The following is a 26,889-nucleotide window of genomic DNA, read 5'->3' as shown; positions in this document are numbered from 1 at the left end:
GCCTCTTCCTGGTGTGACTGCGTTGATGTGTCAGCAGACAGGATGACTCAGTGAACGCTTTCCCACACTCAGAGCAGATGAATGGTCTCTCTCCAGTGTGGATTCGCTGGTGTGTCAGCAAGTTGGATAACTGAGTGAATCCTTTCCCACACTCAGCACAGGTGAACGGTCTCTCCCTGGTGTGAACTCGCTGGTGTGTCCGCAGGGTAGATGAATCCTTGAATCCCTTCCCACACTCAGTGCAGGTGAATGGCCTCTCCCCACTATGAACTCGCTTGTGCGTCTGCAGGTGTGATGACTGAGTGAATCTCTTCCCACACTCAAAGCAGGTAAAAGGTCTTTTCCCAGTGTGGATGTGTCGGTGAATTTCCAGTTGAGATGGGGCTTTGAATCCCTTCCCACAATCTCCACATTTCCACGGTTTCTCCATGGTGCGGGTGTCTTTGTGTCTCTCCAGGTTTGATGATCAATTGAAGCCTTGTCCACACACACAAAGCGAGTACGGTTTCTCCTCACTCCGAATGGTGTGATATTTCTTTCAGGGTGTGTAATTGGTTAATGGTCTTTCCACAGTCAGTTCGCTGGTACACTCTCACTCATATGTGTGTCTCGATGCTTTTCCAGTCACATATTTAAACCTTTTGACGCAGACAGAACACCATTTCTTTATACACGCTTTTTTCATACACACTCATATAATGATCCAATCAACGCCCTCCATCTGTACATACTTCAACTCAATTCGAGACTGAAAGAGCGATGATATTCAGGTCCTTTTGAATCGAGTGAATGTGTCAGGTCTCGGTGTGACGTTTGGTTTCAGATTTCTATCGCAAATCTTCTCCTTCTCAAAACCTGTAAAAGGAATTTAGAAAAGTCAGCACTGTCAGTACAGCCGAGAAATTCAGAACACACGATTCTAGTTTCAGTTGAACATTCATTCCTATTTTGTTCACCAAAAGTTGTAAACCTCAATCTCACATATTCCCTCTACTCTCACTCAGCTGTATCTAATATACACCCTCACAATTCTCCTGAAGGTGCTGATTGATGCTGAGTGGCCGACCCCTACTCACTGCTTCCTGACCTGGAGACCTGAAAACCTTGATGCAGACTGCTAGACTCAATACAAACCCAACCCATAGGTACAGATTCTGGAGGAAAACATGTGTTGAATAAACACTGCTGTATTACTTGCTCAGAGATTCATGACCATGTCAGTAAGAACTTCATTAAGGTGCTGAGTGTTCACAAACACAAACTCGCTGCTTATGAGAATGCTGGAATTAGAGATGATACAAGATTTCAAACTCAACTGGATGGACAACTGAAGGAAATAATCTTGCAGAGATACAAGGGTACAGCGGGAGAATGGGACTGGCTGGATTGCTCGACAGGGAGTCAGCACAGACTCGAATGAACATCTTCTGTGCTGTAATTAATCAATGACTGGAAATGTATGTCACCACAGTGCCATATTACAAATTTGAAATAACAATAAATGAAATTTACCACAGAACCATAAATAATATATCTAATATGTACCTAACAACAAAACTAGACATAACACTGACCTATATAAAATTACTGTCCCACAAAGAATCATAAATTTACACCAGATTACACCAAACATATCCAAACATGCCAAACCTTACTATATTCCACTTAAATGTCAACTATCTCCTGAAGAAACCAGCCCTTTAATTGTGAACATTAGGAACGAGACCATCCTTTTAGCCAGACAAATAAATGTGTCAAGTTGAGGGAGCAAAGGATGTCAATGTCTTTAAGAGAGAGAGAGACCTGGGCCAACCTTTCCAGAGTCTGCACCCTCCCTGGATTCACTTCCTTTCCCTTCAGTTGCTGCAAGTCCCCAATTTCCCCCAGAATGAGAAAAGAAATGGAAAGGGGAGAAAAGAAAGTGTTTTACTCACAGATCTTGGCCTCTTTGGAGGGAGTTTGAGTCCGTCTGAAGCTCAACCTGCATTGTCACAAAGACCGCGCTCTGATTGGCTGGAGGACCAGAGTCCTTCCGGTCTTCCAAAGATTTCCATTGGTGAACATCTCAGCAGGGTTCGAAACATTTCCGCACATGCGCAGATTCCCCTTTCCCTTGGACATGCGCAGATCCGAGCCCGGGCGATTGAGCGATTTCTCCAACGCGAGGCATTGTGGGGGATGCGGCCGCCATTACTCCTCTGGAGCCCAGTCTCCAAACTCCTGGGACTGGGATGAAAGGTGGAGGTGGGAGTGACTGCACCCAGAAACAAAGCACATGTGGGTAGTCACTAGATTATATATTGATGCCCCATTAGCAAAACAGTTCGCCTTCAGGCATAAAGATTGAAATTTTGGGGTGAGACACTAGGGAGGGCAAGAGGTAGTCTGAAATTGAAACCGAGAGTTAGCACATAAAGTGGAGAAGTATTGATTTGATTTATTATCGTCGGAACTGTCAATCGTTGAGTCGAGCGCCATATCCTGTTCTTATGAACAGGATTATGTAAATTATTTTGTAAATTGAGTTTGTGTCTTTATATGCCCTGTTTGTGAACAGAACTCCCACTTACCTGATGAAGGAGCAGCACTCCAAAAGCTAGTAGCTTGTGCCACCAAATAAACCTGTTGGACTTTAACCTGGTGTTCATAGAAATCATAGAAACCCCACAGTGCAGAAGGAGGCCATTCGGCCCATCGAGTCTGCACCGACCACAATCCCACCCAGGCCCTACCCCCACATATTTTACCCGCTAATCCCTCTAACCTACGCATCCCAGGACTCTAAGGGGCAATTTTTTTAACCTCGCCAATCAACCTAACCCGCACATCTTTGGACTGTGGGAGGAAACCGGAGCACCCGGAGGAAACCCACACAGACACGAGGAGAATGTGCAAACTCCACACAGACAGTGACCCGAGCCGGGAATCGAACCCGGGACCCTGGAGCTGTGAAGCAGCACTGCTAACCACTGTGCTACCGTGCCGCCCACGTTGTGAGGCTTCTTACATTATTTTAGTGCCCAGCAGATGATTTGGACTGAAATTGGTCTCAGTCTGTCTCTGTGTTGTGAGTGTGTGTGTATTTGTGGAAGTCAGAGTGTTTTTCTGTCTGCATGTCTGTGTGTGCGAGTTTGCCTGTGTCTGTCTGAGAGTGCATTTCTGTGAATGTGTTTGTCTTCGAGTTCGCCTGTTGCTATTTCTGAGGTTGGTTTCAATTCTCTAAATAGATTCGTCTGCGTTAATATAAAAAAAAGGAACAAGAAAAATACAGCAGCACAATCCTCCTACGTTTCTATGTTTGAAAATAACCCTTCAGTCGCCTGAGGGTTCAGTGATCTCCCAGGCAGAGGCCATTTACCTCACTTCGCCTCTAGAGAGAGCTCCCTCACTGTGATTGTGTGGAATGAAGGAGTCTTGTGTTATTGTCAGTATTTTCATGTTTAATAAATATTTTTGTTAAAAGCTCATTGTCCGTCCAGTGACTCTGTTCATCCACATTTCTAACACAAAAAGGCAAAAGTTACGGTCAATTGAGCCAGGGTTTTATTCTGGGACCTTCCTGCCCAGAAGTAACATCAGCTGGGATTGGAACTGAGCAGCAGAAACCCATCTTCTGTTCTATTCCCCCAAGTCCCACGAAACTGTTTTTAGATTTGGGTGAGTTTATATAAAATTGACAAAGGTGGAGATTCAAGATACTTAACAAGTGAATAAAGGCAAAAGATTCCACAGATTCTGCACAAACAAAATAAACTTTACCAAACACAATGAGAAAGGGAAAACAAGTTACAATATGTGGAAGGTAAAACATTCAAGGACTTTAGAGAGGAAAGGAGATGGGATGGTAGTTCACAAGGGCATGTGTCAAAGATATTTTAATGAGAAGTGGGTGATGATATCGGATTTGAAGGAGAGGAAGATATTGACAATATCAGCTGATATGGAGAAGTTGTGCTGTCAGTAGCTCAGTGGGAAAAGGATTGAGGGATCAGGTGGTGGGTCTCATGGGCAAGATGAGCTCTAAGAGGACATGAGGGGAGGCAGGAGAGAAACTGCAGAAAGATGAGAGTTCAGAGCTCAGACAAAGGGGAGCGTTAGAGGAGGTTTGTTCCAGTGGGTTAGGGGAAGGAGGGAAGCAGTAGAGACAGCTGATTGGATTGTCTCAAACTTAGTGACAAAGAAGATTGTGAGTTTTATTCCCAATGAGCACTTGTGGGGAGGTGAAGATGGAAGATGGAAGAGGGAGAGCAACTCAAAAGGAATTCAGTTGTGCTGATGATATTAAAAAGATTCACAGTACTGAACACAAAGATAATTTATTTGACTTTTATTCAGAATATTAAACCGTATAACTGGCTGGAGTTCATTAACATCAACAAAAACAAACGCAATGAACATATTACAGTCCTGGATAGGATTAACAGCAGATTCCAATCACCGTGGTTACTAGTGAATTCTTTGGTGTCTAAGCAGGTAGGATGACTGAGTGAATCTCTTCCCACTTTCAGAGCAGGTGAATGGCCTCTCCCCAGTGTGAGCTCGCTGGTGTTGCAGCAGGCGGGATGACCGAGTGAATCCCTTTCCACACTCGGAGCAGGTGAATGGCTTTTCCCCAGTGTGAACTCGCTGGTGTAAAATGAGGTCATATGATCGCCTGAACTCAGCCTCACAGTGAGAGCACCTGAACGGTCTCTCATCAGTGTGAACACGTTGATGGGACATCAGTTCATCAGAACTTTTATAGCACTTCTCACAGTCAGAGCATTTAAAAGGTCTCTCCCCAGTGTGAGTGCGCTGGTGTGTCAATAGGTGGGATGACCGAGTGAATCCTTTTCCACACTCGGAGCAGGTGAATGGTCTCTCCCGAGTGTGAATTCGCTGGTGTACAGTGAGGTGATGTGAATGCTTGAACCCAATCCCACAGTGAGAGCACCTGAATGGTCTCTCATCAGTGTGAACACGTTGATGGGACATCAGTTCCCAAGAACTTTTGAAGCACTTCCCACAATCTGAGCATTTAAAAGGTCTCTCATCAGTGTGAACTCGTTGATGAGCAAGTAGATTGGATGACTGAGTGAATCCCTTCCCACACTCAGAGCAGGTGAACGGTCTCTCCCCAGTGTGACTGCGCTGATGAATTTCCAGCTGGGATGGGTAATTAAATTCCTTCCCACAGTCCACACATTTCCACAGTTTTTCCATGGAGCGACTGCACTTACGTTTTGACAGGCCAGAGGATCGGCTGAAGCCTCGTCCACACACAGAACCCGTGTACAGTTTCTCCCCACTGGGAATAGTGCTTTTTCCTTCCATGTTCAAAATCCACTGATATTCAGTTATGATAAATTGGGCGACTCTGGCAGTTCCTGATATGATATTTACTTTCAGTTTTCTGACTGCAAATCGTCCCCTTCTAGTCCCTGTGAAACTGATTTAAAACAGATAAAAGGGGATTGAGAGAGAACCCATAGAGACAGGTGATGAACAGAGTCCAGACCGAAGCAACAGTAAAAAAAACACGCAGGAGGCCAGGAACTGAGTTCTGCATCCAACACGCAGCCTGATTCAAACCGGCTCCTAACTGTGTTTCTAAAATCGAACCTATAAAACAATAACACAGAAAACTCTGTCGAGACTGTATCTGGGACAGAAAAAACAAATCCTCGAGATATTCAGCAGACCAGGCAGCCTGTGAGAGTTACAAACAGAATTGAGGGCTCAGGACTTGCCCTCGGTCTATAATGAAACAGTAGAGTCAGGCATTGACTAATGGCGGTCACATTTCCCACAATGCTCTGCGCCTCAGAAAGCCCTCTATTCAAAAGTTGTTCACCGTAATTCACTAATCATAGAATCCTTACAGTGCAGAAAGAGACCATTTTACCCATCGAGTCTGTACTGACTCTGAGAGCATCTTTCCCAGGCTCACCCCCTATCCCAGTAACCCCACGCACTGACTGCTAATCCCCATCCTGACCTTTTTCTTCACCCTGCCTGCAGCCGCAACAATATATTCTGGACCCGACTCTGTTCCTTTCCCCCTCTGTACTTTATCAAATTATGACTTTTTTTTCTGTATAACACGCAAGAAATAATTTTCACTGTATCCCAGAACATGCAACAATAATAAATCAAATTAGACCCTACACATCTTGGGACACTAAGGGACAAATTTAACATGGTCAATTCACCTAACCTGCACACGTTTGGGCAGTGAGAGGAAACCAGAGCACCCAGAGGAAATGCACACAGACGGGGGGGGGGGGGGGGGGGGGGGAATTGTGCAAACTCCACACCTGAGGTGGCGATGTTGGACTGGGGTGGGCACAGTAAGAAGTCTCACAACACCAGGTTATTTGGAACCACGAGCTTTTGGAGAGCTGATGAAGGAGCAGCTTTGACAAACGGTCATCTGGACTCAAAATGTCAATTCTTTTCTCTCTTTACAGATGCTGTCAGACCTGCTGAGATTTTCCAGCATTTCCTCTTTTGGTTTCAGATTCCAGAAGCCGCAGTAATTTGCATTGATTCCAAATGAATTTATTGGACGTTAACCTGATATTGTGAGACTTCTTACTGTGCAAACTCCACACAGACAGTCACACACCCACGGCTGGAGTCGAACCCAGACTCAGTGAGGCAGCAATGCTAACCGCTGTGCCACAGTGAAGGAAGTTTGCCGCAAATTTCGGGTGATAACAATGGGCTGGATGTTGCTCAGAATGTGGAGCACTGCAGCAAAGTACAGAGAGACAGAGACAGAGCAGCAAACTGGACTGAGAAATGGAGTCTGCAGACTGGAACTGGCAGCATGAGGAGAGGTTATTTAGTCTAACACTCACAGCAATCTACAACCCACCCCCATTACCGAGACAGTGAGACAGAGATTACAAACACTCACCAACACAGCTCCACTGAAACGTCCCAGGAAAAAGAGGGAATCTGTGGCAGTTCCTGTCCTGAAATAGCCCCAGGACTGTCACTCAAACCCCCAACCCGGCCCAGTTCACAGCTCAGCCTCTCAGCTTGCAGCTTCCTGCACCTTGAGCCAACCTTGCCCAGGTGTGGGAGGGATGTGGAACCACAGAATGAGGGGGAGGGGTGACCTCCTGCTGTGTCCCAAATAGTTTCTCCTTCCCCTCCCCCTTGGCGCTCTAAGCTCTCAATGTGGACAGATTGCTGGACTTTGCAGAGCCTCACTGAGCTGCGCCTGTCCCTTATCCTGGGTCACCCCCTCTCCCTGGGTTTAGTGTGTGTGAAATCGCTGCTTGTTTCCCTGCTGAACCTTCAGTTAAACACAAACAGAAAATGCTGGAGAACCTCAGCATTTCTGGCAGCACCTATGATCATCCAGACTGGAAACATTAATTCTGTTCTCTCACCACAGATGCAGTCAGATCCGCTGAGATTTCTAGCATTTTCTGTTTCAGATTCCAGCACCCGCAGTATTTTGCTTTTATCTTCGTTTAAACACACATTCTGTGATGCCCTTTACCCCCATTGCTCCTTTCCAGAGCTTCCCACCTTCTGCTATTGTCCCTGACTCCCACATTAACTCTCTCAATCCTCCCCTTTACCCCGCTCACCCTGTCTGAAGTCAGGCTCAGAGTTTTCCCGCCATCTCCCCCTCCCCCAGCCTCCACATCCCAACACCCGGAATCTCTAACCCAGCGGTTCCAGTTTGTCTGGTTTGAGTTCAGATTTGCCGCAGCACCGACAGGATTTCACTTCAAACCAGCCGGAACTGACTGCTCACAAATCCCTAAATGTTTCTCCAGCAGCCCGGGCTTGTTAATGTTGTTTAAAGTCAGTTTCAGTTACTCTCTTCAGTTTAAAAAACTTCTCCATTTAATTTAAGGTATTACTCGCACCAGACACAAATATAAAACAGCGAACATTATCCCCCCACCCTGACCCGAGCTGGAGTGTCCCGAGGAAGAGACATCTGTTCCGGGTGTAACAATTCTTTGACATTCTCTGTGGCATAAAGCAGGAAACGCTGGAAATATTCAACAAGTCAGGCAGCCTCTGTGGAGAGAGAAACAGACTGAATGTGACCTGTCATCGGAACTGGGAAATATAATATTTCCTGCAACTAAAAGAGGCACTTTACAACCTTCAGAACAACACTGAGTCCAACAATTTTACACCACAATCTCTGCCCCCATTGTGTTCTGTGTTTCGTTGTTGCTTTTTTCACCTCATTTCCCTCTTGTTTTCTTTACTTTGCATTCGGACTATTGCTAACCGGCTATTTACACCTCATCCAGATCATCTTTTGTGTCTTTACTTGTCCCATTAACACTCGTTTTGGTCTTGGGCTGTGAATCATGTTATCAGTTTGCAGATGTTTTATTTTGTTCTTCTCCACCTCCCTCTCTCCCTTCTTCACGGGTCTGGCTTTCCCTGTGTGGCTCTGGGGAGCGAGCTGGATTTAAGACGTCTGAAAGAGAGAGAATTAGATTTTTTTTTCTCTCAGAGGGTCTTTGGTCTGTGGAATTCTCTTCCCCAGAGAGCAGTGGAGACAGAGTCATTGAATATTTTTAAGGCTGATTCATTGGATTCTTGAGAGGAAAGTGGAGTTTTGGTCACAGTCAGATCAGCTGGGATCTGATCTGGAGCAGAGCAGCCCAAAGGTCTACTGCTGCTCTTGATTCATATGGATGTTTAACTGTGTGTTTCACTCTGTTTCTGCCTCCACACAAACTGCCGGGCCTGTTGACTCTTTGTGGCGTTGACTGTTTTATTTCAGATTTTAACACTCTAACCTCACGGTTAAGCTATTGCAGAAGATACGGAGGCATGGGATTGAGGGTGATTTAGCGGTTTGGATCAGGAATTGGCTAGCTGTAAGAAGATTTTAAACTCTCTGGGAACTGTGCCCAGGGACACACACACAATTAATCCAGTTCTCCTGGATTACTGCTCTGTAACATATCACTGTGTAATCCAACAATTAATCCAGTTCCCCTGGATTTCTGCTCTGTTACATATCACTGTGTAATCTAACAATTACTCCAGTTCCCCTGGATTCCTGCTCTGTAACATATCACTGTGTAATCTAACAATTACTCCAGTTCCCCTGGATTACTGCTCTGTAACATATCACTGTGTAATCCAACAATTAATCCAGTTCCCCTGGATTACTGCTCTGTAACATATCACTGTGTAATCCAACAATTAATCCAGTTCCCCTGGATTACTGCTCTGTAACATATCACTGTGTAATCTAACAATTACTCCAGTTCCCCTGGATTACTGCTCTGTAACATATCACTGTGTAATCTAACAATTAATCCAGTTCCCCTGGATTTCTGCTCTGTTACATATCACTGTGTAATCCAACAATTAATCCAGTTCTCCTGGATTTCTGCTCTGTAATATATCACTGTGTAATCTAACAATTAATCCAGTTCCCCTGGATTGCTGCTCTGTAACATATCACTGTGTAATCCAACAATGAATCCAGTTCTCCTGGATTACTGCTCTGTAACATATCACTGTGTAATCCAACAATTAATCCAGTTCCCCTGGATTCCTGCTCTGTAACATATCACTGTGTAATCTAACAATTAATCCAGTTCTCCTGGATTCCTGCTCTGTAACATATCACTGTGTAATCTAACAATTAATCCAGTTCCCCTGGATTCCTGCTCTGTAACATATCACTGTGTAATCTAACAATTAATCCAGTTCTCCTGGATTCCTGCTCTGTAACATATCACTGTGTAATCTAACAATTAATCCAGTTCCCCTGGATTCCTGCTCTGTAACATATCACTGTGTAATCCAACAATTAATCCAGTTCCCCTGGATTACTGCTCTGTAACATATCACTGTGTAATCTAACAATTAATCCAGTTCCCCTGGATTACTGCTCTGTAACATATCACTGTGTAATCCAACAATTAATCCAGTTCCCCTGGATTACTGCTCTGTAACATATCACTGTGTAATCCAACAATTAATCCAGTTCCCCTGGATTACTGCTCTGTAACATATCACTGTGTAATCCAACAATTAATCCAGTTCTCCTGGATTTCTGCTCTGTAATATATCACTGTGTAATCTAACAATTAATCCAGTTCCCCTGGATTACTGCTCTGTAACATTTCACTGTGTAATCCAACAATTAATCCAGTTCTCCTGGATTTCTGCTCTGTTACATATCACTGTGTAACCTAACAATTAATCCAGTTCCCCTGGATTCCTGCTCTGTAACATATCACTGTGTAATCTAACAATTAATCCAGTTCCCCTGGATTACTGCTCTGTAACATATCACTGTGTAATCCAACAATTAATCCAGTTCTCCTGGATTTCTGCTCTGTTACATATCACTGTGTAATCCAACAATTAATCCAGTTCTCCTGGATTTCTGCTCTGTAATATATCACTGTGTAATCCAACAATTAATCCAATTCTCCTGGATTTCTGCGCTGTAACATATCACTGTGTAATCTAACAATTAATCCAGTTCCCCTGGATTTCTGCTCTGTAACATATCACTGTGTAATCCAACAATTAATCCAGTTCCCCTGGATTACTGCTCTGTAACATATCACTGTGTAATCCAACAATTAATCCAGTTCCCCTGGATTACTGCTCTGTAACATATCACTGTGTAATCCAACAATTAATCCAGTTCCCCTGGATTACTGCTCTGTAACATATCACTGTGTAATCTAACAATTAATCCAGTTCCCCTGGATTTCTGCTCTGTTACATATCACTGTGTAATCCAACAATTAATCCAGTTCTCCTGGATTTCTGCTCTGTAATATATCACTGTGTAATCTAACAATTAATCCAGTTCTCCTGGATTACTGCTCTGTAACATATCACTGTGTAATCCAACAATTAATCCAGTTCCCCTGGATTACTGCTCTGTAACATATCACTGTGTAATCTAACAATTAATCCAGTTCCCCTGGATTACTGCTCTGTAACATATCACTGTGTAATCCAACAATTAATCCAGTTCCCCTGGATTACTGCTCTGTAACATATCACTGTGTAATCCAACAATTAATCCAGTTCCCCTGGATTACTGCTCTGTAACATATCACTGTGTAATCTAACAATTAATCCAGTTCCCCTGGATTACTGCTCTGTAACATATCACTGTGTAATCCAACAATTAATCCAGTTCCCCTGGATTACTGCTCTGTAACATATCACTGTGTAATCCAACAATTAATCCAGTTCCCCTGGATTACTGCTCTGTAACATATCACTGTGTAATCCAACAATTAATCCAGTTCCCCTGGATTACTGCTCTGTAACATATCACTGTGTAATCCAACAATTAATCCAGTTCCCCTGGATTTCTGCTCTGTAAAATATCACTGTGTAATCCAACAATTAATCCAGTTCCCCTGGATTTCTGCTCTGTAACATATCACTGTGTAATCTAACAATTAATCCAGTTCTCCTGGATTACTGCTCTTTAATACGTCACTGTGTAATCCAACAATTAATCCAGTTCCCCTGGATTACTGCTCTGTAACATATCACTGTGTAATCTAACAATTAATCCAGTTCCCCTGGATTTCTGCTCTGTAAAATATCACTGTGTAATCTAACAATTAATCCAGTTCTCCTGGATTACTGCTCTTTAATACGTCACTGTGTAATCCAACAATTAATCCAGTTCCCCTGGATTACTGCTCTGTAACATATCACTGTGTAATCTAACAATTAATCCAGTTCCCCTGGATTTCTGCTCTGTAAAATATCACCGTGTAATCCAACAATTAATCCAGTTCCCCTGGATTACTGCTCTGTTACATATCACTGTGTAATCCAACAATTAATCCAGTTCCCCTGGATTTCTGCTCTGTTACATTTCACTGTGTAATCCATCAATTAATCCAGTTCCCCTGGATTCCTGCTCTGTAACATATCACTGTGTAATCTAACAATTAATCCAGTTCCCCTGGATTCCTGCTCTGTAGCATATCACTGTGTAATCCAACAATTAATCCAGTTCCCCTGGATTACTGCTCTGTTACATATCACTGTGTAATCCAACAATTAATCCAGTACCCCTGGATTTCTGCTCTGTTACATTTCACTGTGTAATCTAACAATTAATCCAGTTCCCCTGGATTTCTGCTCTGTAACATATCACTGTGTAATCCAACAATTAATCCAGTTCCCCTGGATTACTGCTCTGTAACATATCACTGTGTAATCTAACAATTAATCCAGTTCTCCTGGATTCCTGCTCTGTAACATATCACTGTGTAATCTAACAATTAATCCAGTTCCCCTGGATTACTGCTCTGTAACATATCACTGTGTAATCTAACAATTAATCCAGTTCCCCTGGATTCCTGCTCTGTAACATATCACTGTGTAATCTAACAATTAATCCAGTTCCCCTGGATTCCTGCTCTGTAACATATCACTGTGTAATCTAACAATTAATCCAGTTCCCCTGGATTCCTGCTCTGTAACATATCACTGTGTAATCTAACAATTAATCCAGTTCCCCTGGATTTCTGCTCTGTTACATTTCACTGTGTAATCTAACAATTAATCCAGTTCCCCTGGATTTCTGCTCTGTAACATATCACTGTGTAATCTAACAATTAATCCAGTTCCCCTGGATTCCTGCTCTGTAACATATCACTGTGTAATCTAACAATTAATCCAGTTCCCCTGGATTCCTGCTCTGTAGCATATCACTGTGTAATCTAACAATTAATCCAGTTCCCCTGGATTCCTGCTCTGTAACATATCACTGTGTAATCCAACAATTAATCCAGTTCCCCTGGATTTCTGCTCTGTAACATATCACTGTGTAATCCAACAATTAATCCAGTTCCCCTGGATTACTGCTCTGTAACATATCACTGTGTAATCCAACAATTAATCCAGTTCCCCTGGATTACTGCTCTGTAACATATCACTGTGTAATCCAACAATTAATCCAGTTCCCCTGGATTTCTGCTCTGTAAAATATCACTGTGTAATCCAACAATTAATCCAGTTCCCCTGGATTTCTGCTCTGTAACATATCACTGTGTAATCTAACAATTAATCCAGTTCTCCTGGATTACTGCTCTTTAATACGTCACTGTGTAATCCAACAATTAATCCAGTTCCCCTGGATTACTGCTCTGTAACATATCACTGTGTAATCTAACAATTAATCCAGTTCCCCTGGATTTCTGCTCTGTAAAATATCACTGTGTAATCTAACAATTAATCCAGTTCTCCTGGATTACTGCTCTTTAATACGTCACTGTGTAATCCAACAATTAATCCAGTTCCCCTGGATTACTGCTCTGTAACATATCACTGTGTAATCTAACAATTAATCCAGTTCCCCTGGATTTCTGCTCTGTAAAATATCACTGTGTAATCCAACAATTAATCCAGTTCCCCTGGATTACTGCTCTGTTACATATCACTGTGTAATCCAACAATTAATCCAGTTCCCCTGGATTTCTGCTCTGTTACATTTCACTGTGTAATCTAACAATTAATCCAGTTCCCCTGGATTCCTGCTCTGTAACATATCACTGTGTAATCCATCAATTAATCCAGTTCCCCTGGATTACTGCTCTGTTACATATCACTGTGTAATCCAACAATTAATCCAGTTCCCCTGGATTTCTGCTCTGTTACATTTCACTGTGTAATCCATCAATTAATCCAGTTCCCCTGGATTCCTGCTCTGTAACATATCACTGTGTAATCTAACAATTAATCCAGTTCCCCTGGATTCCTGCTCTGTAGCATATCACTGCGTAATCCAACAATTAATCCAGTTCCCCTGGATTACTGCTCTGTTACATATCACTGTGTAATCCAACAATTAATCCAGTTCCCCTGGATTTCTGCTCTGTTACATTTCACTGTGTAATCTAACAATTAATCCAGTTCCCCTGGATTTCTGCTCTGTTACATATCACTGTGTAATCTAACAATTAATCCAGTTCCCCTGGATTCCTGCTCTGTAACATATCACTGTGTAATCTAACAATTAATCCAGTTCCCCTGGATTACTGCTCTGTAACATATCACTGTGTAATCCAACAATTAATCCAGTTCTCCTGGATTTCTGCTCTGTTACATATCACTGTGTAATCCAACAATTAATCCAGTTCTCCTGGATTTCTGCTCTGTAATATATCACTGTGTAATCCAACAATTAATCCAATTCTCCTGGATTTCTGCGCTGTAACATATCACTGTGTAATCTGACAATTAATCCAGTTCCCCTGGATTTCTGCTCTGTAACATATCACTGTGTAATCCAACAATTAATCCAGTTCCCCTGGATTACTGCTCTGTAACATATCACTGTGTAATCCAACAATTAATCCAGTTCCCCTGGATTACTGCTCTGTAACATATCACTGTGTAATCCAACAATTAATCCAGTTCCCCTGGATTACTGCTCTGTAACATATCACTGTGTAATCCAACAATTAATCCAGTTCCCCTGGATTACTGCTCTGTAACATATCACTGTGTAATCCAACAATTAATCCAGTTCCCCTGGATTACTGCTCTGTAACATATCACTGTGTAATCTAACAATTAATCCAGTTCCCCTGGATTCCTGCTCTGTAACATATCACTGTGTAATCCAACAATTAATCCAGTTCCCCTGGATTACTGCTCTGTAACATATCACTGTGTAATCCAACAAGTAATCCAGTTCCCCTGGATTACTGCTCTGTAACATATCACTGTGTAATCCAACAATTAATCCAGTTCCCCTGGATTACTGCTCTGTAACATATCACTGTGTAATCCAACAATTAATCCAGTTCCCCTGGATTTCTGCTCTGTAAAATATCACTGTGTAATCCAACAATTAATCCAGTTCCCCTGGATTTCTGCTCTGTAACATATCACTGTGTAATCTAACAATTAATCCAGTTCTCCTGGATTACTGCTCTTTAATACGTCACTGTGTAATCCAACAATTAATCCAGTTCCCCTGGATTACTGCTCTGTAACATATCACTGTGTAATCTAACAATTAATCCAGTTCCCCTGGATTTCTGCTCTGTAAAATATCACTGTGTAATCGAACAATTAATCCAGTTCTCCTGGATTACTGCTCTTTAATACGTCACTGTGTAATCCAACAATTAATCCAGTTCCCCTGGATTACTGCTCTGTAACATATCACTGTGTAATCTAACAATTAATCCAGTTCCCCTGGATTTCTGCTCTGTAAAATATCACCGTGTAATCCAACAATTAATCCAGTTCCCCTGGATTACTGCTCTGTTACATATCACTGTGTAATCCAACAATTAATCCAGTTCCCCTGGATTTCTGCTCTGTTACATTTCACTGTGTAATCCATCAATTAATCCAGTTCCCCTGGATTCCTGCTCTGTAACATATCACTGTGTAATCTAACAATTAATCCAGTTCCCCTGGATTCCTGCTCTGTTGCATATCACTGTGTAATCCAACAATTAATCCAGTTCCCCTGGATTACTGCTCTGTTACATATCACTGTGTAATCCAACAATTAATCCAGTACCCCTGGATTTCTGCTCTGTTACATTTCACTGTGTAATCTAACAATTAATCCAGTTCCCCTGGATTTCTGCTCTGTAACATATCACTGTGTAATCTAACAATTAATCCAGTTCTCCTGGATTCCTGCTCTGTAACATATCACTGTGTAATCTAACAATTAATCCAGTTCCCCTGGATTACTGCTCTGTAACATATCACTGTGTAATCTAACAATTAATCCAGTTCCCCTGGATTCCTGCTCTGTAACATATCACTGTGTAATCTAACAATTAATCCAGTTCCCCTGGATTCCTGCTCTGTAACATATCACTGTGTAATCTAACAATTAATCCAGTTCTCCTGGATTCCTGCTCTGTAACATATCACTGTGTAATCTAACAATTAATCCAGTTCCCCTGGATTACTGCTCTGTAACATATCACTGTGTAATCTAACAATTAATCCAGTTCCCCTGGATTACTGCTCTGTAACATATCACTGTGTAATCTAACAATTAATCCAGTTCCCCTGGATTACTGCTCTGTAACATATCACTGTGTAATCTAACAATTAATCCAGTTCCCCTGGATTCCTGCTCTGTAACATATCACTGTGTAATCTAACAATTAATCCAGTTCCCCTGGATTCCTGCTCTGTAACATATCACTGTGAAATCCAACAATTAATCCAGTTCTCCTGGATTTCTGCTCTGTTACATTTCACTGTGTAACGGAACCCGTTCCTGCTGCCGTGAACACACAAACACAGCGAGGGAGCTCCCTCTTGTGGCGATGTGAGGTAAATGGCCTCTGCCTGGGAAATCACTGAATTCTCAGATTACTGAAGGATCTTGTTGGAGGATTGTGCTGCTGTATTTTTCTTATTCCTACTATTCTTATTTTAATATATTTTAATGCAGACGAATCTATTCCCATAACTGATATCAATCTCGGAAACAAATACAGACAAACTCATAGACACACAAATACTCAGAAAAATGCAGACACATACAGAGGATTCCAAGAATAAATTAGATATAGCTCTTGGGGCTAAAGGTGTGGGAAGAAGGGGGATCAGAATATTGAATTCGATGATCAGCCATGATCAAAATGAATGGCGGAGCAGGCTCGAAGGGCCGAATGGCTTCCTCCTGCTTCTAGTTTCTATCTTTCTATAATCTCACACAAACACACACACAGCACACACAGATACACACTCATACATACACACGCTCAGACACACACACTATCTCAGACACTCTCACAAACACAGAGACAGACTGAGACCATGAAGGGTTGATGTCAGTCTCACTCCAAATAATCTGCTGGGCAAATTAAAACAACAGAAGCAAATCTGAAATTCAGTGTGTGAGTTTTATTGTGAAATGAGATAATGTATAAAGATATCCCCATAGCTCAGGGTGGGAGTGGAATTGATGATTTGTCTGCTGTCTGAACAAATATTAAATTGTAGAGATTATAAAGTTTGAATTGTAATATCTCATGGTGTGAAGTATCTGGGAGCAGAGTGGGTGTGGTAAAGGCTGGAATACAAACTGGGGGAATGAGGGTGAAACTGCGGTGCACAGTGAATGGTTCTTGTTGTAGGGAGGGATGGGAGGAGGGATAGAGAGAGGAATGGGGGGGGATGACCTTCCAGAATGTCTTTCCCAGCCTTGAGATCCAGGGAAGTTTTCAGCATTAAAACAGAAAATGCTGACAATAAGAATCCACACTTTTCCAAGTACCAGTTGATTGTGCCCCAGATTATTGGTTTCATTTTTCTCCACCGCTGATGTTAAGATGATTGTTCTGTAATTTTTTGAACAGGGATGTAACATTTCCAATCTCTCAGCCTTTTGGCACCACAACTCTATGAGAAGGATTGGAAGATTGTGGCCAGAGCCTCCACAAGCTCCATGTGAAGGACAGTTTATGTCAGAGTGCAGCAGTCCCTCAGTGTCAGACTGCAGTGTCAGCCTAGATAATGTGCTCAGCTTGATGAGTATTTCCTGTTGTTATTGATGTGGATCATTCAGAAACAATGGACTCTGATGATGTCATCCAGTCCTGCTGCGATGATGTCATAGAGACTATTACATCACAGTGGAGCCTTAGTGGTGAAAACAGTTTTGTTCCAGACGGCAGCAAGTCCATTACTGATAGATCAGCAACTAGAATTACTGTGTCACAGAGCACAATATTAGGATGGATGGCCAAAACCTTGTTTGGAGAGACAGACCTTAACAAACACCTTTAATCTGGACAGTTAGGGAGGGAGTTTCAGAATCTCATATCCAGGCCTTGTTCCATTCACTCAAAATATTTTACAGAAATTGATAAGTTATAATGATCAGGAAGGTTTGAAAAGCATTAATCTCTTCTCTTTGGAACAATGTTGACCCCATTTTCTGTCTCAATCTGATTCTCTTTGTCTCAGTTTACGAACTTCCATCCCATTCACTCTCACTGTCTCTTTCCCCATTTACTTTGCTCCCTCTATTCACTTGTTCTCTGTCTGTAATAATCACAATGACTGCCGGTGATTCTCTGACTACAATCAGAAAAGAAATTAATCCGAAGTGTGCAGTCCCACCCAGCTGGACAATAATGGAGAGGCACTGGAGGAAGATGGTTTGGTCAATGGTGTCAATAACTGCAGACTGGCTGAGAAGGACAGTGACAGATAACTTACCTCAGTCATATTCACACAGTAATTTGAGACTTTGGTAAGAGCTGGTTTAATACTGTGGAAAGACAAATGTCATCGGAGGGATTCACACAGGGAATTTCAGGACATATGGGCAGAGATTTGGGAGACGACAGGGATTTTGGAAGTTGTAATGAGAGATGGGCAGGAGGGGAACAAAGACACCGGGGTCAAGGGTGGGCTCGTGGGAGGAAGGGAAGCAACAGAGGCAGCTTTTTAAATTTCATTTGTGAGACATGGATGTTGTTGCATGGCCAGCATTTATTGCAAGTTGCCCTTGAGAAGGTGGTGGTGAGCTGCCTTATGAGTGGCTTGCTCGGCCATTTTAGAGACAACCACACTGCTGTGGCTCTGGAGTCCCATGTCATAGAAATCATAGAAACCCTACAGTGCAGAAGGAGGCCATTCGGCCCATCGAGTCTGCACCGACCACAATCCCACCCAGGCCCCACCCCCACATATCCACCCACCAATCCCTCCAACCTACGCACCCCAGGACTCTAAGGGGCAATTTTTAACTTGGCCAATCAACCTAACCCGCACATCTTTGGACTGTGGGAGGAAACCGGAGCACCCGGAGGAAACCCACGCAGACACGAGGAGAATGTGCAAACTCCACACAGACAGTGACCCGAGCCGGGAATCGAACCCGGGACCCTGGAGCTGTGAAGCAGCAGTGCTAACCACTGTGCTACCGTGCCGCCCCTAGCCAGACCAGGCAAGGACGACAGATTTCCTTCCCGAAAGGACATCATTAAACCAGATGGGTTTTTACGACAATTGTTTCACGGTCGTCAGTAAATTCTTAATTCCAGATATTTTTTATTGAATTCAGATTTCACCATCTGCCCTGGTGGGATTGAAACCTGGTCCCCAGAACATTAGCTGAGTTTCTGGGTTAACCGTCTAGTGTTAATACCACTAGGCCATCACCTCCCCTCAATCTTAGTGACAAAGAAGCTCCATGCGATCCTCACACTTGTTGTTGGAGGTGAGGATGGAGAAGACAGGGGAGAGGGAGAGCCCTTCAAAAGGATCCAAATGGAGTTAGAGACATTAAATAGATGCAACACAGTGTGTTCAATATAAAAATAGTAATATAAAACTGATTTATTTGACCTTTATCCACAACATTAGCCCAAACAACTGGCTGGAATTTATTGACATCATCCAACAGACCCCAACGAACATAATCCTGGATGTCACTGACAGCAAAATCCAATCATTGTAATTGTTTGTGAGCTTGTTGGTGTCTCATCAGTACAGAAAAATAAGCAAATCCCTTCCCACATTCAGCACATGTGAATGGCCTCTCCCCTGTGTGAACTCGCTGGTGTGTCAGTAGGTTCGATGACTGAGTGAAACCCTTCCCACACACAGAGCAGGTGAACGGTCTCTCCCCAGTGTGAACGTGCTGGTGCATCAGAAGTTTGGATGAGGAAGGGAAACCCTTCCCACACTCAGAGCAGATGAATGGTCTCCCCCCAGTTTGAACACACTGGTGTGTCAGAAGGACGGATGACTGAGTAAATCCCTTTCCACAGTCAGGGCAGGTGAACAGCCTCTCCCCAGTGTGAATTTGCTGGTGCACAGTCAGGTGAGACGATCGCTTGAATGCAGACCCACAGTGAGAGCATCTGAACGGTCTCTCATCAGTGTGAACAGGTTGATGCTGCATCAAGTCCTGGGAACTTTTAAAGCGCTTTCCACAGTCTGTACATGTAAAAGGTCTCTCATCAGTGTGAACTCGCTGGTGTGTCTGCAGTTTGCATTGCTGAGTAAATCCTTTCCCACACATGGAACAGGTGAATGGCCTCTCATTGCTGTGAACACGTTGATGGCGCATCAGTTCCCCAGAACATTTGTAACACTTCCCACAGTCTGAGCATTTAAATGGTCTCTCCTCAGTGTGAACTCGCTGGTGATTCAACAGGGTGGATGACTGAATGAATCCCTTCCCACACACAGAACAGGTGAACGGCCTTTCCCCAGTGTGAAGTCGCTGATGTATCAGAAGGTAGGATTGACGAGTGAATCCCTTCCCACATTCGAAGCAGGTGAACGGTCTCTCCCCAGTGTGACTGAGCCAATGGCATTCCAGGCCAGACGGGGATTTGAATCCCTTCCCACAATCCCTGCATTTCCATGGTTTCTTCCTGGATTGACTGCATTTGTGTTTTAACAGGTCAGATGATTGGCTGAAGCCTCGTCCATACACAGAGAGCACGTGTACGGTTTCTCCCCGCTGTGAACGGTGCTTGTTCCTTCCATGTTCAAAATCAAATGATATTTAGGTTATGATACATTGGAAAACTCCACCAGATTGTGATGTGATGTTTCGTTTCAGTTTCCCGACTGCAAATCCTCCTCTTCTAAAATGCTGTGTAACTGTTTCAAAACAGAAAAAGATGGGGTGAGAGAGAACCCACAAAAACAGAAAGGCAGTTTGTGAAATTGAGCTGAATGAATCTGGTCATTTGCGGGGCCGGCTCCAGGGAAAAGTGACCATTAAAACTGGTGGATTCTCATAAAAACCCAACTGGTTCACTAATGTCCTTCGGGAAGGAAACCTGCCACCCAGTCTGGGTCGACACAGATTCTGTCCACAAATTTCTAAACTGTCCCTGAACACCAAGGTCTGGGTCATTTGTATACATTAGGAAGAGCTGGGTGTTAACACCCGCTCCTGAGGAACTCCCAAACATCCATTAACCAGTATTTTGTGTGTTTCCTGTCCCCCAGACAATTTTGTGTCAATGCTGCTGCTGTCCCTTTTATTCCACGAGTCATATCTGTGCTCCGATGTCTGCTGTGCGGCAATTTATCTGATGCTTTTTGGAAGTCCATGTTCACCACATTAACAGCATTATCCTCAACAACGGTATCTGTGACCTCATCAAAATATTTCAGCAGGTTCGATAAACACCATTTCCTCTGAACACTGTCCTTCTTCATCCACATTTACTCAGGTGACTACTAAATATGTCCTGAATTATTGTTTCAGGAATCTTCCCCATCACTAGCATTGAACTGACTGACCTGTAGTTTCTGGGATTATCTTTTGAGCAGGTACTGACTAATCCACCTAACCTGCACATCTTTGGACCACGGGAAGAAATCCATGCAGACACGGAGAACGTGCAAACTCCACACAGACAATCGCCCGCGGCTGGAATCGAACCCGGGTCTTTGGCGCTCTGTGGCAGCAGTGCTAACCACTGTGCAGTCCCAAAACATTTTCCATGTTCAATTTCCAATTGCTGTATCCTGTAAATAGAGTTCCCACAAAGATCATCACCCTTAAACCAGGACATAAATTCAGAAGAGACAAACCGTTCCTTGATTTGAATTTTCTGTGTGTAAATCCCCCACTTCTAACCAAATAAAAGCAAATTACTGCGTCTGTTTGAATGAGGAACCAAAAGAGAAAATGCTGGAAAATCTCAGCAGGTCTGGCAGCATCCCTAAGGAGAGATGCAGATGGTCTGTTAGTCTTTATTCCCCAGGGATACAGTTTCCGAGTGAGGAAATCTTTCTGAAATTGTATCCAGTTTTGGTAAAACCACATGTGGAACACTGCAGAGTTTGGGTCTCCTTACCCAGAGAATTGCCCCAGAGGACGAGTAACAAACGTTCACCAGACTGCTTCCTGGGATGACAGGACTGTGCAATGAGGAGCGATTGAGCAGAATTGGTCTTTACTCTCTGACCTGATCGTAACCTCAAATCTTCATCCTGCTGACCTCCAATAACCTTTCACCTCCTTTCTTACCAAGAATCTATCCACCTTTGCTTAAAATATTCAAACACTCTTCTTCCACCACCTTTTCAGGGAGAGAGTTCCAAAGACTCACGACACTTGGAGAAAAATTCTCCTCATCTCTACTTTAAATGGGTGACGCTTTATTTTTTAAAACGGTGACCCCTAGTTCTAGATTATCCCACAAGAGGAAACATCCTCTCTACCTCCATCCTGTCAAGGCCTTGCAGGAACAAGTCGCCATTTACTCTTCTGAACTCCAGCGGATACACTCCTAGCTGTCCAACCTTGCCTCGTAACACAACCCATCAATTTCAGGCATTGTAAGAAGTCTCACAACACCAGGTTAAAGTCCAATAGGTTTATTTGGAATTATGAGCTTTTGGAGCGCTGCTCCTTCCTCAGGTGCGGAAGGATTCCAAATTCCAAATAAACCTGTTGGACTTTAACCTGGTGTTGTGAGACTTCTTACTGTGCCCACCCCAGTCCAACGCCGGCATCACCACATCATTTCAGGTATTGGTCTGGTAAACTTCTCTGAACTGTCCCCAGCACACTTACACCCTTCCTTAAACAAGGTGACCAATACTGTACACAGTACTCCAGATGTGGCCTCACTAGTGACCTGTACAACTGAAGCATAACCTCCCTAGTTCTGTATTTAATTCCCTTCACAATGAATGATAACATTCTATTAGTGTTCCTAATTACTGATTTACCTGCATATTAGCCTTTTGTGATTTATGTACTAGAACACCCAGATCCCTCTGAATCTCTGAGCTCTGCAATCTCTCACCATTTAGACAAAATGCTTCTTTTTCATTCTTCCTGCCGAAATGGACAATTTCACATTTGCCCACATTCTACTCCATTTACCAGATATTTTCCCACTCACTTAACCTTTCTGTCTTTTTGAACCCTCCGTATGTCCTCGTCACAACTTACTTTCCCACCTATCTTTGTGTCATCGGCAAATTTGCCAACCAGCCCTTCATCCAGTCATTTCTATAAATCTTTGATTCCTTGCCCCAAATTTGTTTCCCTGTCTACTATTTAGTTTTAAAATGCTTTCCCCAGTACTGGTGTCAGTGCCCCATGAACCAGAACCCACCTCCCACACCAATCTTTGAGTCACTCATTCATCTCTCTGATCTGATTTGTCCTAAGACAATTAGGAAGTAGTTAAGGTAATTATCCAGATTATGAACTTTGAGATCCTGCTTCTTAATTTGGTACCTAGGTCCTCATACTAGCCATGTAAAACCTCCTTCTTTGTCCTGCCTGTGTCATTGGTACCTACATGGACCACAATGACTGGGTCCTCCCCCGTGCAGCTGTTTTTGAGCTGCAGATCCGACACAATACTGTAAGTTCCTCTTCAGCCCTGAGCAGATGTCCTGAACCCTGGCACAAGGCAACACAGCCATCTGGACTCATGCTCTTTGCTGCAGAGAACAGTGTGAATCCCTCTGACTACACCATCCCATACTACCCCCACATTCCCTTTTTCTCCTCCAACTTGAATGGCTTCCTGTACCACGGTGCCAAGGTCAGTTTGCTCATCCACCCTGCAGCACAAACAAGCTGAAAAAACTGCAATCCGGTTGGACAATTGTGAAGGCTGAGGCTCCTGCCACCTGAATCCCCTTACCTGCCTCACTCACAGTCATCCTCCTGTCCCTGATCACTGACCAAATCAGCAGGTCCTGTCCTAAGAGGTGTGACTGCTTCCTGGTGTAAAGAATCCAGGTAATGTTCCCCCTCCCTGATGCATCGCAGTGTCTGTAGTTCAGCCTCCAGCTCATAAACTCTAACCAGAGCTGCTTGAACTTCAAACACTTACTGCAGATGTGTTTGCCCTGGATCAAACTGACACCCAGGAGCTCCCACACGTTGCAGCTGTGACGCATCACCTGTCCTCCCATCTTTAATGTGTGCGAAAAAAGTATTTAATTATTTTATCCAATGATGTATTTTACTTTTGATTTTATATATTTTATTAACCTTACCAGCAGCTGCTATACGATTTTGATTACCAGCAGTTGCTGTACGATTTTGATCCTTAGACATAGAATAAACTTGAGTCACTTTGCAGATACTCAGCAAATAGCTCGCCGCTCTTTCTCCTGTAGAAGAGGAAGATCACTTCCCAAAGGCTGAGAATATTAGAAAGCAAAAGGGTACCTCGTTCCCTTCCTTCCCTAAGTCCCTTAATTACCCAACTCTTAGCACTCTGTTCTAAGCTGCATTCAAGTGATGCCGGTTCAGAGCTGTTTCTGAGCTACAGATTCAATACAATACTCACTTGCAGACATGGACATCAGTGCCTGTATGGGTCTCCAGGCCATCATGCACACATCATGATGGGGAGAATGGAGATGGTGTTGCCAGCCATGTACATGATGAACAGATTCATGGGCAGCTGTTTCAATGGGCCCAAGGCGATGTCCCAGCAGCGCTGAAACAGAAAGCGAGCAGGGTATCAGTCAAGGGGGCCGGTTAGGGGAGGCCATATGCTGATCTTATACCCAGGCCTGGAAGTAACAATTAACTCAATAAGTCCCTTTACCAAACAGGCTGCTGTGGTTCAGCAAGGCACTTCACCACCATGGACAAACCCAGGCATTGCCTGCCACCCACCAAGGACACATTCAAATCTAACTTACTTTCTCGACTAGGATCCAGTCTGTTTCTTGGATGCAGATGTCCGGTAGCTGTTTGTCCGAATATGCGATTGGGCACGTGGAGTGGCCCTGGCCACACTGTTGATCACGGCTCCTGTGAGAAACAGAAAACACAAATTGGTCACCCTTTCAAGACCTTCTTTAAAGAGGGAGTCTCTCTGTTGAGGACCCCAACGTGGTGGCAATGCTGCCAGCACGAACTAAAGCTTGGGCAAACCTCAGACACACACTGCTATTGTGTCCACTGAACTGCCACGGGAATGGAGGGCTGCAGAAGTGGATTAGTGTCAATTGATAATCAGGGTGCCAATCCACTTACCCTCCATTGAGGGACAAAGTGACAAATCACCTAATATACCAAATTGTATCTTGAAAACAAACACTGTGGGACATTGAGAGAGATCCAGTTCAGCACCCGGCCCTGGAAACGAGCAATCGTTCCTCCAACCACCACCGCAGTTGGCACCTGATCAGGTGGAGGGGCTGAAACCAAAAGGGCATCTCAGGGTCATGACCTGGGGAAAAGATGCCGTGGGGTCTGAGTGATTTCTGGAGGATTTGAGGGGCTGCTTTGTGCTGAGGGGCTCGGTGAGGGGTAAAAGACGCGTGAAAAACCCGGGGTTGGGAAGTTTTGGGTTGGTGCCACATCCCCGGGTCAGTGTGCGGTGGCGTCCCCTCGGGAGAGGCGGGCTGACCCGGCTTGCCGCCTACTCGAGCCCCCGGCTCCCCGCGCGGCCTCCGCAGCTGCTGCTGCCGCTCAGGTTAAGCTCGAGGGTCCACTTGTGCCAGCGCGCGAGGTTAGCAAGCCCCGCCCCTGCCGCCATGGCAACGCCAGCGACAGTTAAACGTTCCTCCTTTAAAATCTGATTCCGATCCGAAGAAGAAGCCGCGCGCTTCCGTCAACAAACCACAACCGCAGCAATGCGCATGTGCGGTCCCAACCTCCTCCGCCCATTGCCCCCGCCCCCACATCGCAGCCATCTTTGTTAGGGACGCATCAGCTCCGACACTTCACCTTCTGTCCAAACGGAGCACGTCTGCCCCGCACAAAGATGGACATCACTTAACCTTAGAGATATTTACATCGCTTTTTTCGCCTCAAAAAACGTGTAACACAGTATAAAACGTCAATAAAACCTAAAGGACCTTGCCTCCTCAATCAGCAATCAAAATCATAAATATCTATTGTAATAGGTTTCTCCATAGATGCTGCCAGTCCAGCATTTTCAGTTTAAATTTCACAATTCCAACATCCGCAGTATTTTAATTTTATCTCCTTTCTATTCTGTCTCTAATGCAACTGGATATCATGAGTAAAGCTACCACCAGGCTGATCCTTCAGTGTGGTAAGAAGTCTCACAACACCAGGTTAAAGTCAGTGTGGCACAGTCGTTGGCATTGCTGCCTCACAGCGTCAACAACCTGGGATCGATTCCCATCCTTGCGTCACTGTCTGTGCGGAGTTTGCACGTTCTGTGTGGGTTTCCTCTGGGTGCTCCAGTTTCCTCCCATACGCCATCCTTTTCTTCACATGAGAATTCAGTATTTCGTCCTGAATGAATTTTGAGGCCCAAGTCAGAGTGAATAAATAAAAGCAAAAAACTGCGGATGCTGGAATCTGAAACAAAAACAGGAAATGCTGGAAAATCCCAGCAGGTGTGACAGCATCTGTGGAGAGAGAATATAGCCAAGAGAGCCAGCGAATAAATAACCCTATAAGATACCAGATTCACATAGAATTCAGCAAGAAATTCTGCAAACGTCCTTCAAACTGAACGGGAAACATTGCCATTCAAGTTTCATAGAAATCATAGAAACCCTACAGTGCAGAAAGAGGCCATTCGGCCCATCGAGTCTGCACCGACCACAATCCCACCCAGGCCCTACCCGCACATATTTTACCCGCTAACCCCTCTAACCTACACATCTAAGGGGCAATTTTTTTAACCTGGCCAATCAACCTAATCCACACATCTTTGGACTGTGGGAGGAAACTGGAGCACCCGAGGAAACCCACGCAGACACGAGGAGAATGTGCAAACTCCACACAGACAGTGACCCGAGCCTGGAATCGAACCCGGGACCCTGGAGCTGTGAAGCAGCAGTGCTAACCACTGTGCTACCGTGCCGCCCTGAAACCAGTTTCAGCCTGGTTTTGGAGGGGACCTTTCACATGTTAGGTAAACGTGATAACCACTACACTACAGAAGCTGTTGACAGCACAGGGCAGCCAATCGG

General features: G+C 44.0%; 1 protein-coding gene across 1 annotated transcript in view; it reads right to left on the bottom strand.

Annotated features, from left to right (window-relative positions):
- The window catches only part of LOC144484438 (uncharacterized), a 156,495-nt gene that overhangs the window by 58,132 nt on the left and 71,474 nt on the right, over positions 1-26,889 (bottom strand). Inside the window, exons 9-16 of the mRNA XM_078202970.1 lie at positions 25,363-25,544; positions 24,634-24,745; positions 24,356-24,425; positions 19,799-19,992; positions 19,451-19,705; positions 4,710-4,878; positions 4,531-4,622; positions 57-310 (exon numbers count right to left, since the gene is read on the bottom strand). Coding sequence (XP_078059096.1) covers positions 57-310; positions 4,531-4,622; positions 4,710-4,878; positions 19,451-19,705; positions 19,799-19,992; positions 24,356-24,425; positions 24,634-24,745; positions 25,363-25,544 — 1,328 coding nt within the window. The remainder of the gene's footprint in view (positions 1-56; positions 311-4,530; positions 4,623-4,709; positions 4,879-19,450; positions 19,706-19,798; positions 19,993-24,355; positions 24,426-24,633; positions 24,746-25,362; positions 25,545-26,889) is intronic.

Source organism: Mustelus asterias, unplaced genomic scaffold, assembly GCF_964213995.1.
Source record: "Mustelus asterias unplaced genomic scaffold, sMusAst1.hap1.1 HAP1_SCAFFOLD_107, whole genome shotgun sequence".
Lineage (NCBI taxonomy): Eukaryota > Metazoa > Chordata > Chondrichthyes > Carcharhiniformes > Triakidae > Mustelus > Mustelus asterias.
The sequence above is the reverse complement of the archived record's forward strand: the minus strand, read 5'-3'. Positions and strand labels throughout refer to the sequence as shown.